The 12248-nt window shown below is 42.9% G+C and overlaps 1 protein-coding gene across 2 annotated transcripts in view; it reads right to left on the reverse strand.

Moving 5' to 3' along the window:
• The window catches only part of CRY1 (cryptochrome circadian regulator 1), a 78247-nt gene that overhangs the window by 8130 nt on the left and 57869 nt on the right, over positions 1-12248 (reverse strand). For both annotated transcript variants that reach the window (XM_050926566.1, XM_050926576.1), the window contains exons 8-13: positions 4880-5031; positions 4574-4776; positions 3700-3801; positions 2214-2309; positions 1068-1139; positions 880-984 (exon numbers count right to left, since the gene is read on the reverse strand). In XM_050926566.1, the coding sequence (XP_050782523.1) occupies positions 884-984; positions 1068-1139; positions 2214-2309; positions 3700-3801; positions 4574-4776; positions 4880-5031 (726 nt within the window). In that variant the 3' untranslated portion in view covers positions 880-883. The remainder of the gene's footprint in view (positions 1-879; positions 985-1067; positions 1140-2213; positions 2310-3699; positions 3802-4573; positions 4777-4879; positions 5032-12248) is intronic.

A 12248-nucleotide genomic window follows, 5' to 3' on the forward strand; every position in this document is an offset into this window, starting at 1 on the left:
AAATAAATAAATAAATAATCAATAAATGAGAGGATGAACTGAATGCTGATAGGCAGGCAGGATGACATTTGTAGGAGGCTTCGAAACCAGAACTGTCTGTGCTGCTGAATCTTCCATAGAACCTAAGGTAGTAGTGGGAAAGGAGTGACAGATACTGCACCTGGAAGAGACAGGCACTTCCCCAAAGCAGTACAGGCAGCACTGGTGGTTGTCACTGACCAGAAAGGGGTGCAAGGACAAGAGATAAAGCTTTTAAAGCCAGATAATCTAGACATAATCTAATTCACATTCTGGGATGCACACAAGTCCCCAAGGAGAGGATTTTACCTATCCATTGAGCTATCCATTGCTATACTAACAGAATTATTAAAAACACTAACTATACTAAAGATAAAACAGGTAAGCTCTTATATATTTACAGTTTTTAAGGATCAGGCTCAAGGGAAACAAACGGCACTGCACTGGCGACTCAGATTTAGGCCATGGTGCGGTAAGAAGAACTGAAGAGGCCATCAGTCCTCCCCATCCCTTATATACTTGGTGCAGAGCATGAAGAGAGTACAGGCACAGGCCCTGACCTATGGATACTGCTTTCAAAATTTCTCTAGTCTAAGGCGCATGCACACCCACAATAGAATACACATAGGGACCAGCATTCAAAGAAGAACTTGATTTTTGGCCTTCTACTCCCACCGCAATTGTGTGCACGAAAAAGCAGAGCACAGCTGCTGTACCTTTTCAGCCACATTCAGTCATAAGTTATGTATATTTGTTCCCCTTTATACCATGCAATGGCACACATATTGTATATTAATGGGTGTAAACAGTATATAGTAATTTAGCTCACTAACAAGATGTTTTAGAATTCTCCTTTCTTACCAATCTAATTAGTGCTCTGTCGCTGGACTTTCGGCCCAATGCTCTGAGTTTCCTTTTCCGGATTTGGGCGTTTCCCAGTGCTGACACCAGTGCTTCCTGTTCTTCCTGAAAAAGGAAATCAACACCTAACATGAGAAACTAGTTTGCTTTTTATGTATCCAAATGATATCTTTTAAAACATAAGTCACCTTGTTGCAGTAAATGTGATTGCTGATGGTCTCCCTGGGCATAATGTAAAATACTGCTGCCTTGAGAATAACCTGTTAAAAACACAGTACACATTTACTTAAATCATTCCTGTGTTTTCCTTTTATTTAATCACAGTTATAGACTTGTATCCATTAAATTTTTGTATGAACAAGAGGAGCCAAACCTTGAACTCCCAAACACAGAAGTCTGGCCAGACACCATTCTTGTTTGCAGACACCGTCTGGTACTAAAAGGTTCTACACAAACACACGCACCCCCACCCACCGATCCACCCACCCCCCACCCCTTTTCTAACTGCTACAAACTTCAGTTTTGACACCACCCAATCATCCTTTTTACTATTCTCTTAAGATAACAGGAGTCAACAGCACAACTAAACTGGGATGAACCAGAATTTTCTGTTTCATGTAAATTGCCCAACAGCCCTCGATACATCAAGAGAACATGTACTACAGAAGCAAGGGCAAGTTTTCCTATTCTGCCCAAACATTTGCTTCAGCCATGTTCTGGAGGCCTGTAAGGAGTGAGAGTAAAGTCCTGTCTCCACATCTGTTCTGTCAACCCTCAACTCCTGCTCAGATTACAATGCGAAGCCAAGTCGGGTAATGATTTTGTGATGTGGATACCTATTTGACAGCAACTGTATTTCTAACTCTTTAAAAAAAATAATATTTCTCGTGCCTGTTCACCCATACAAACAGTGGACTCTACACAAATTGCTGTCAAATGCACAAAGTAAACAAATGGAAATTTTACTTCCTTCAAGCTCTCAGCTGTAGTGATCTTAGGTGTTATTTGTAAAAGGAGACAAACAGAGACCTCTGATTTCTGTGCTGGTATCCCACGAAAGACTATTGTAAAATATCCTTACCCCAACTCTGAAAACAAACAAACAGAGTCCGTGACTTGATTCTGGAGACAGCTCTTTGTATTTGAGGCCACAAATTAATATCATGCTAAATGATAATCATTACACATTTATGTATCAACAAAGAAAAGTGAGCCAAGCTCAACTTAGAATTCTGCTGTCACCAGTAAAAAAATATCAGAGATATTTTTAGGATTTTAACAATTTCAAGAATCGTGAGAATGTCACTGAACACACTTTATTTGCTAAATAATACCGTGTTGCTGAATTCCACTTGAACCTGCATGTGAGTCTTCTAGGGAACATGTCTGAACGCCCACTGTATGACCATCATTGCTTCCCATTTGAGCTCCTGAAAAAAGGACATTTTAAAAAAATATTTTCAGCACAGAATACAGCACAGTTTGAACATTTAATAAATAATTAAGTGTAATGTTTGAAATACGTACTTTTGTCTTGTACAAAATGGGAATGATTGAACAGTGCATTCTAAAGCAATAAAGGGTTCCGTAGGGTCAAATTTTTGAAGATTTTTTTTAATGTAACCTCTAAAATTATGGGAAAAATTTTGTATGTCCAAGGTATTGCTCAAACAAATTCAGTTCTCTGTGCACCAACCAGGTAGGTGACTCAAATTCCGGATAGGAAAAATACAAATGCAGTTTACGTACACGCGAATTTGATAATGCAAGATCGTCCCTTCATTTTGTACGCTGGACTGAAACCCCTTTACAAGTTTTGCCTTTGATGTTTAAGTTTCAAGCATGTTTTTTATTATTCCCTATATTCTGTATATAAAATACTAGCATCTGTACATCACCTAAAAAAAATGTCTGTAGGCTAAAAATATTTTTCATTAAAACCCAATTGAAAGTTATACATTATGTATTGTCAGGGCCGGCTCCAGACACCAGCCGACCAAGCATGTGCTTGGGGCGGCAACTTGGGGTGGGGCGGTGCTCAGGGTTTGTTGTTTTTTTTTGGTTCGGCTGGGCGGTGCTGGAGGGGTTTTTTTTGGGGTTGGCCCGGCAGCGCGCTGTGTGCGCGCGCTTGGGCGGCGCTTGTGGGGGGGCGGGGGCTTGGGCTGTGCTGGGGGGGGGCTTGGGCGGGGCGACGCTCGGGGGGGCGGGGTTTTCCGGCATGGCGCTCACGCAGGGGAGTGTTGCAGCAGAGCGGCGCTTTTTTTTTTTTTTGCTTGGGACGGCAAAAGTGTTAGAGCTGGCCCTGTGTATTGTACGTATGTTGGGGATATTTTACCATCATTATTTATATTGTGGTGGTGCCTAGAGTATCCAGTCCCCAAAGTACTAGGCATGGTACAAATATAGCAAAAATGGGCCTTGCCTCAAAGAATTTACAGTCTGAGTTAATCTATGATGTTACCACTGTCACAAGGTATTTCTGATTCCTAGGAGGGAAACAGATGTACAAATGTTTTGGAGAATTGCTTGAAATGTATTAATAATTTTAAAAGGGTTAGAACATTCCTCTCTAAAGGTTTACTTACTTAACGTTGAATATACCGATTCTTCAGATGAGCGGCTTATCCGCATTTATCTAACCATGCAAAAATTAACTATGGTGGAAGAGTGGATCTGAAAACATTCTTATGAGCAGTTTTCACAAAACTGTTTTCGCGTGGGCAGCTGTTTCTACATAATAGCATGTTAAGGGGCTCACTTAAGGAATTTGGGCAACTTGTCAGTTCCAATACTTTCGTTAGAACAGGAGATTTTACTTACCACTTGCACTACTACAACCAGAGATGTTTTCTCCTGGTGAATATCCCATTAGGCCACCATTTCCATTTCCATTTGGGTTAGAAGGCACTGTTGCAAGAAGACCTTATCAAGGAAACAAAATTCATTGTCAACAATATTGAGGCAAGCAAATATATTTTGATTTAGTATATATCTTCCCTTGTCTCCCAACAGTATTTTCTTTAATAGTTTAACTTCATCAGTGGAGAGAATTATTTTTTTCCCCCTCTACTATAAATTGGAATATCTGCCCAAGAAATTTTAGATTATAATTATTTTACTTATCAAAAAGTCAGTATTATTTTTGCAAGAAACTTTAATTGCCTATGTTAAATATGGTACATTTTAGTGCAAAAGACATCACAAGTTACGTCATATCTATGCATACCCTGTATCCCTGGATTACAGCCATTATTTGGACAGGCAGGTGTCAACAAATGCACATGTTGCACAACAGTGGGAGAAATGGACTTTTTTAAATAGATGGAAGAATGTAAACAAAGGGTTAAAATTAATTTCTCAAGATAAACCACCATGTTTGCGAATAGCAGATGTACAGTTAAAGGTTGCGAGACCTTTTCCACTGTAACTTTTTCATGCAATAGTTCTATCTGGCAGTTAAATTAATCTGTACAAGACTAATTTGATGCCCTGGAGATGACATGACCATAAAAGAAGCTTCAGTTCTAACTCCCTAGGCAGATGCAGATACACTGTTCTTATAATCCACTCTAGTCAGTTAACTAGGCCGACTCTGACACTGGGCTCATATCTGGCCACCATGGCTACAGAATGGGTTGTCACAACTTGAAGGCGAGAAAAAACCTCAAATACATGAAGGAGACTACAGTCATACCCAATCCTCTGTATCGTGAAAGCTGCTGGTAGATTTGTTTCATCCTCTCAATATTCAGGCGGCTTGCCTCTGCATGATTTACCATTGGTTTAGGATAATGAACTCCTATTACACATTTTGCAGCCTTCTGGATGCTCTCTGGGGCATTCCAAGGATCGTATATGTATTTTGCAGGGAAACCTCTAAGTACAGGCAAATAACGTCTTTAAAGAAAAAAAAGTATAGTTTAAAACACACAGCTCTTTGAAACTGAGGCAACTTTAATGATGGTTGTATGTTAACGGGGAGGACTGTATGTGAGATTACCTGATGTAGTCCCCATTAGGATCAGTTCTTCTGCCAAAACCCACAGGACAGTAGCAGTGAAAAAACTGCTGAAAAAATGAACTACAGGAAAGCCACATCCAGCTTCCAGCATTTACACTCCAATCTGCATCAAGCAGCAATTCTTCAAACACCTTGAGAAATAACAGTATCAAGTTATTCTAAATATGCATTGCTCAGCTATCAAGATGTCAGTAAGGAAACTTGTCTCTTAAATGTTGAAATCCTGTATTTTCTGACATTTGCCCAGACTTGGTAACATCCAAAAAGTGCTCAATACTTACACAAGTACTTCTTTATAGGTCCATTCAAGTGGGATAGTGGAAAAGAGGTATGTCTGGCTTCTATAGCACAGAAGTTGGACATATTTTGCACAAATCCATTTTACAGATGGAAAACTGAGGCAAAGAACGGTGAAATAACTCGCTCAAAGTCACCTAAGTACGCCAGTGGCAGAGTTAGGAATAGAACCTAAGTCTCCTGAATCCCTGTGCTGTGCTCTATTCACTAGGTCACAATGTCTCTGGTCAGGGGTGGAATTTTCTTTCCCAGTTAGCTCCGTACATACTCTACTAGAAAGCTACATTAATTTCCTAATGCTTTCTAGTGGGAAAGTTAATTTGCATAATTTTTTGGAAGATGTTTCAATTAACTTAACAGTTAACTTAATAATTGGAGAGACAAGGTGCGTGAGGTAATATCTTTTATTGGATCACTTCTCTTAGTGAAAGACAGAAGCTTCTGAGCTTACACAGTGCTCTTCAGGTCTGGGAAAGGTACTCAGTGTCACAGCTACATGGAACAGACTGTTATACATGAGGTAACATATGTTGCAAGAGACCATTCAAGGTGAAGTTAACATTTAATAATTACTTATTCTAAAAAATTCTAGAACTTAATAGCTTTGACATATGAAGGTTACTTACTTACAACTGGAGTTCTTAGAGATCAACACTGCATAATCACATCCTTGGGACTCATGCCAACCAATGCAGGATGGTAGAACCATGTGTTAGCAGTGCTCATTAGGCACCCGTGTTCCCCTGCTCACCCTGTCTAGCACTTGAGCACTGTAGCGGGGTGACCACCCGCTCCAGCCTGGAAGGGGTTGGAAAAGTCCTGCAAAGGGCAAGGTAAAACCCTGGCTGATTGGGGGAAGTGGCTGCAGCCGGGGCCACACCCCAAACTGAGCAACAGGGCCTTATAATAAGGCCAGGGAAGCCAGGAGCAAACACTCTCCCTCTAGCTATAGAGAGAGATGGGCCTGGCTGCAGGAAGCTGGACATAAGGTACCTGAGTGGAGCAGGGCTGGGGAAAGGCAGAGGAGCTGGGGAGCTCTAGCCTGGAAAGCCCCAGGCCCTGGCCTAGCATTGGACTAATAGGTACTGGGGGTTGCGTTGCAGAGGGCAGCCTAGGGGTAGGCCAAGGCAGCAGGTCCAAACCCTCCTTGCCAGCGATGAGTAGGCTGATACTGCAGCCTGCCCCAGGGCGTGGGGCTAGATGATGACTGGTAGTTGCCTTATACTAAGGCAAGGTGGGGATAGTGGGTGGGGGTTCCCCAGGGAGGGGAGACCCTAAGACTGAGCGGGTACTAGTACCCCATGTAAAAGGGCACCGGGTCCAGGGAGGGACACAGGGGCCAGAGGACAGGCGGATCATCAGCCTGCAGAGAGCACTCCAGAGCTGGAACGATCTAATTCCTAGGAGTCACCACCAGGAGGCGCCGCAGGGGTGAGTCCGCTTGTCTACAAGCGCATTCTGATGGTGAGAGTTTAAAGGGGGCATGGCAACATTGCCCCCTCAGTTCCTTCCACTCCTAGAGCAGAAAATCCAAGATATTTTAATTTGGATTCTGCAGGAGTGGGGAAGGTGGTCAGGGAGCATGAACATGCAGAGCCCATTTCAAAGAACTCCAGTTACAAGTGAGTAACCTTCATTTCTTCTTTGAGTGTCCTCAGCGTATCTCCACTCTTGGGATAGTCTTGCAAGCAGTACAGCAAATTGAATAGAGGGATGCAGAGTTTTAACTAAACAAGGATTGGAGCACCACTCTACCAAACTGGGTGTGCAACTGGGATGCCATATCCAATGCATAATGCTTTGTGCAAATGTAAACAACCTCCACGTAGCAGCTTTGCATATCTCAATAAGGGCAATGTTTATAAAAAGCCATAGATGTAAATTACTGCTCTAGTAGAATGAGCTCTGGCCAGGCTAGGAATGGTGAAAGAAGCTCTTCTGTAACATTCTTAAATGCACTAATCTATCTAGACAGGGGGAATGAGAGAAATGACTTTACCTTTAAAGTTACCAGCATATGAAATAAATAAATCTCTTGGAAGACTTAAAACTCTATAGAAAAACTCACGCCACAGGAGTTTGAAACGCAAGATGTTGAGCCTATAAAAATTATGCAACTATGTAGTCTTTTACAGTTTGCTAAGCGGAAGCAGCACAGCAGAAAAAAGCAAAAGCAACTCACCGACTTTTTAAAGAAAAAGTAAACTAGTTTATTGTAATGTCCACTTTAAATCTCTAATAAAGCAACACTTTTTTCCCTCATTTACTGTTTCCTTCAAGTAGGAGCTTATTTTCTAAGGTTTTCTATACTTTATGGATGTGAAGGTAATCAGTGCTACAAAAATGTCTATATCCATTTTTATATATATACACAGTACATAATTTTCTCCATGGCATTCCATACGTGAAGATGGAAGTTCATGGCGCTTGAAAGCAGACAATCAAAACAAAGTACACAAAGCATTTAACCAAATTCATTAAAATCACTTCATTTCAAAACGCAATTTCCACTGACGCCCGTGGTGAGTAATGTATCTTGTAGACTTGTTTTTTGCGACAGTTCCAAGTTTTGATGCTATTGTTAGCGCGCTATAAACCTAGAAATACACAACTACATATACCTGTATTGAAATTTCGGTCACAAAAATATAATTTCATTTTAACGCGGTCCCCGCTATAACCCGGTACTTGGCATGGATCCCAAATCCCGCGTTTTAGCAAGAGTCCAGTGTATTGTTTCTGAAATTTGATAAATGCAGATGTCCTTCTACAATAAGGAGGTAGTAACCCCCAGAGCTGGCTCTACGGTTTTTGCCGCCCCAAGCAGTGTGCTGAATTGCCACCGCTAATGGCTGGGGCAGTCCGTGCACCGTTAGGGCGGCATGCGCATTTCTGCGGTGGCGGCAATTCGGCAGCAGCTTCTCTCCTCAGCTGGAAGACAGAAGCTGCACTGCCACGCACAGCTGAACATAGAAGCTGCTGCCAAATTGATGCCGCCACAGAAACACGTGTGCCACCCTGTACATGAGTGCGGCCGGGGCTCGACCCTCTCTGAGGGGATAAGGGGAGCCACGCTGGCCCACTACGCACAGGTGGATCCGGGAAATTAGCCCGGCAGTCCTCGCGACAATTGCCTGCCCTGTGGGGCAAGGGGCTCAGGCCTTTGGGCAGGGCTGAGCAACAGTAACAGTTTAAGGCCCGGCCCCAGGTCAGGGCGGGGCAGCAAACACTGGCTTCGGCCTCGTCAGGCCAGGGAGAGGGGGAGTCTGCCACCCTGGACTGGGGTGGCAGGGGGGACGCAGGCCCTCCCACTCCACTGCGTCCCAGCCTGGGGCTCTAGCAGAGGCCAATGACCCACTGCTCAGTCAGTGGGGATCCTGGCTGCAACACACTGACATAGGCTGCCCCGGGGCTACTTCCGAACGCCACCTCAGGACCTACCCGGGCCCTAACATCGGCCTCTGCAGGGTCCATGAGCATGGTCTTGTCGCGGCTGGGGCGGGGTGGTAGGTCCGGCAACTCCTCCGGATAGTCTGGCCAGGGCAGCTCCGGGAGTTCCTCCGGGTAGCAGGTGCGGGGAAACTCTGGGGGCTCCACCGGGCAGAGGGCACGGGGGAGCTCCGACCAGTTGAGGCAGCCGGCCTAGGCCGCAGGAGTTTCCCAGTCTCGAGCTCCCTACGGGAAGTCTGCTCTCTCTGGCTGCTGGGGCCTGACTGAGCTCTGAGGGCCGGCCTTTATAGTTCCGGGTCGGCGTCTGACCCTTTGAGGGGTGGGCTTAGAGTTCCTTAGCCCCGCCCACTCTGGCCTCCGTCTGGGCTCTTCCTCTCTGGGCCGGAGGGGAGCCACACTGCCTCACTACACGCCCTAACAGCCCACGGACTTCCCCCACTGTCCACGGTGGCAATTTGGCACGCTGCTTGGAGGCACACACAACCTGACTGCCACCCCTTGCAGACTGCCGCTCCGAGCACCTGCTTGGAATGCTGGTGCCTGGAGCCGGCCCTGGTAACCCCATAGATCTCGCAGTGGAGAGTGTGTCCATTTTCTCCAGCACTTCAGCAGTTTTTGAACTGAACAGCCCGTTTCCTTCAAAAGGTAAACCCTTAATTTTTGTCTTTGTTTCCACAGGCAAAGATGAAGATCATGTATATCTGTGGAGAGCTACTGCTGATGCCATAGCTCTTGTAGCGGTGTCAGAAACATCAAACAATGCCCTAAGGGCATGTTTTGCCACATTCTGGCTCTTCTTAATGAGAGCGGTTGTTAAGCTTCTCTGATCCTCTGAGAGTTTCTTGGTTAACACTGAGATCTTCTCCCAGAAGTTAAATTAATATTTGGCCATTACTGCTTGTTAATTGGCCACATGCATGTTTAAAGAAGCTGGCAAAAATAATTTTCTCCCTGGAGAGTCCATCCAACTTTTTTCCCCTCTCTGTCTTAAGGAGCTGAAGAAGTCAAACATTGACCTGATCTGGATCACTGAACTTACTGCTACCACTAGTGAATTAGGCTGAGGGTGCACATGAAAATAGGAGAACCCTTCATTGGGACCTGACATAATTTATCTGCCTGTTTTTAAGCTGAGTGATGAAAATGTATTGGACCAGAGATATTTTTATAGATGCTAGAGATCTTCCAAAATGAGCAATGAGATCTTACTCTTTACAACAGAGCCCAAAATGTCAAAAACTGGATGCGTGGTTTCTTCCTAAGCTACTAATGGTAATTTTAAACTTGATACCACCCTATCCATTAGCTCGTGAAATTAAAATCACATCCTCAGGAGACAATGTTGCAATTACACCCACATTTTCATCAGGAGGTGAGCCACTGTCCAGGCTACATATCTTGTTGTTGAAATTTCTGTAGAGGAGATGTTCTCTGATGCTCTTCATCAAATAGTGTCTCCTGTAGCAAGGATGGAGAAAATTCTGTAGGTGTCAGACCCAGGCCCCTCGGTTCTGGTGAAAGATGTACCAGGACTGAAGATTCATGCTTCATAAAGTGACAGTAGTAAGCTAAGGTTGACCAATATGGCTAATGACTCCAAGGCCATATAGGGCAATCCAGCTGGTCACTCCAATCCTTCATTATATCCTTTGTTCAGAATATAAGGTGCCAAGAATGGAAATTCTTATCTGAAAATGATCAGATCCCAGGTATGCTCGTGGGATCTGGCTCTACATCTGTGGATCCAATACTGAAGCAGCAAGTGAAGTGACCATGATAGGCATCTGGGTCATGTAAAGTAGTGACAAGCCCCTTCTTAACGATCCAGTTGAGGGTCTTAGATTGTGGAACAGATGCTGGAGATTTTCTGCATTTAGTATCCCATCTCAGTCTCTTATCAGGAGAGTCATGAGAAAGTCGGAAACCAGTTCCACAAAATAACGCATTAATTTGAGTCATATCAGAGGGTTTAGAATTGGTCAAATCCACCAATCTGGAACTGGAACTTAGTGCCAGGACCAATCCCTTTCCTTTTTCTTTGCCAGCCCAAGATGTGAATGTGCTATAGATGGGTAATGGCTCCCTCCAAAACATTTTAAAACACTGAACCTGCAGGTCAGATACCAGGAAGACCTCTGGGCAAAACACGCATTGCTTGAACCTGTGTTTCTTCATACTGGATCAACCATACTGAAAAATAAAGCTTTTCCTTAAATCCACGATCTAATCTAAATCTAACCTAATTTATAGGTTACAGTAAAAACTAACTATAGACTACTAACTATAAAACTATTAACTAACAACATTACACTAAGATACAGGCAATAAGTATCAGTGGATCATGAGATCTGTTGGTTCACATTCTTTTAGTGCTGCAGCTGGAAGGAAATGGAGGTGCCAATAGTGTCACAACCTCTTTAAATCTCACCCTCAGAACATACTTGAGCACCAGATGCGGTGTGCGGGAGAGTGTGGGTGCCTAATTGGCACTTCTACTAGAAGATTCTACTGTCCTGCTGCACCAGTGCCAAGAGAGGGACTACACAGTTGTAGAGGACACAAAGTAGAATTTCAAATTTCCAGTGCTTTCTATAGAGAAAGCCCATCTGATCAAGCCTAACTTGCATAAAACAAGCTCCCCTGCTTAGATGCATCATTAAGATTGTTGTCTGAAAGAGAGAGAATCTTATTCCTTGAAGGAAAATACTAAAATAGTGAAAAGGTTTTCTAAAGTTGCTTTGAAAGTTTCTTTTCAATACATATATTCTTATTTAGCACACATTTTAAAAGTATTCAGTGAGTAGTTACTTTTCCTTTAAAAAACTTAATCACAAGATGTTCTATATAACTAACAAACAAACAAACAATCTAATTCCCTTCCCAGGACAATACTAAACCACAAATATTAATGTGACCCATGACTAGAATTAACATGTTCTGCTAGAAATCAGAAATAAAATAGTAAAGTTTAATACACAGCAAAAAAATGTGTGTGGGAGGGTAGGGGTTATTAGGTCTCTTCTTGCTAAACTTGCATTTAATACTTCATTCCAAATTCACTATTAGAACACTTCAGAAAGCTAAAAAGTAGAGTTCAATCAGTATCAGTTAACAAGAGCTATTTAAAGAATATATTAAAAAAAACCCTATAAACCATTACCTGAATACCTGCAACTATGCCTTTTTATTAAAAAAATTAGTTATGTATTTTCTCAAAAATATTTAGTTGAAATGCTTTTTAAGCATTTTAAAATTAAAGTGGCTACCAATCTAATAAGTTTAGAGATACAGAGTGGATGAGGTAATATCTTTTACTGGACCAGCTTCTGCTGATGAGAGACAAAATGTAAGTACACAACTGGTCCACTAGATGCTCCCCTTCAAGCACACTTGCTAAGATTGTGTAACACAGGACCTAGAATTAGCAGGAGAGATTCACTCTCACTGGTACAGAGAGGTATCATTTATTTCTTCTTGTACTACATAAATATGTTCCTCTCTACCTTGGGTTATTTACTCCAAGGGTAGGCTAAGTAATAACTGTAATACGCACAAACAAATGCACAAAGCTGTATGTTACAGGCATACGGATATACAATTT

Source organism: Gopherus flavomarginatus, chromosome 1 (genome assembly GCF_025201925.1).
Source record: "Gopherus flavomarginatus isolate rGopFla2 chromosome 1, rGopFla2.mat.asm, whole genome shotgun sequence".
Classification (NCBI taxonomy): domain Eukaryota; kingdom Metazoa; phylum Chordata; order Testudines; family Testudinidae; genus Gopherus; species Gopherus flavomarginatus.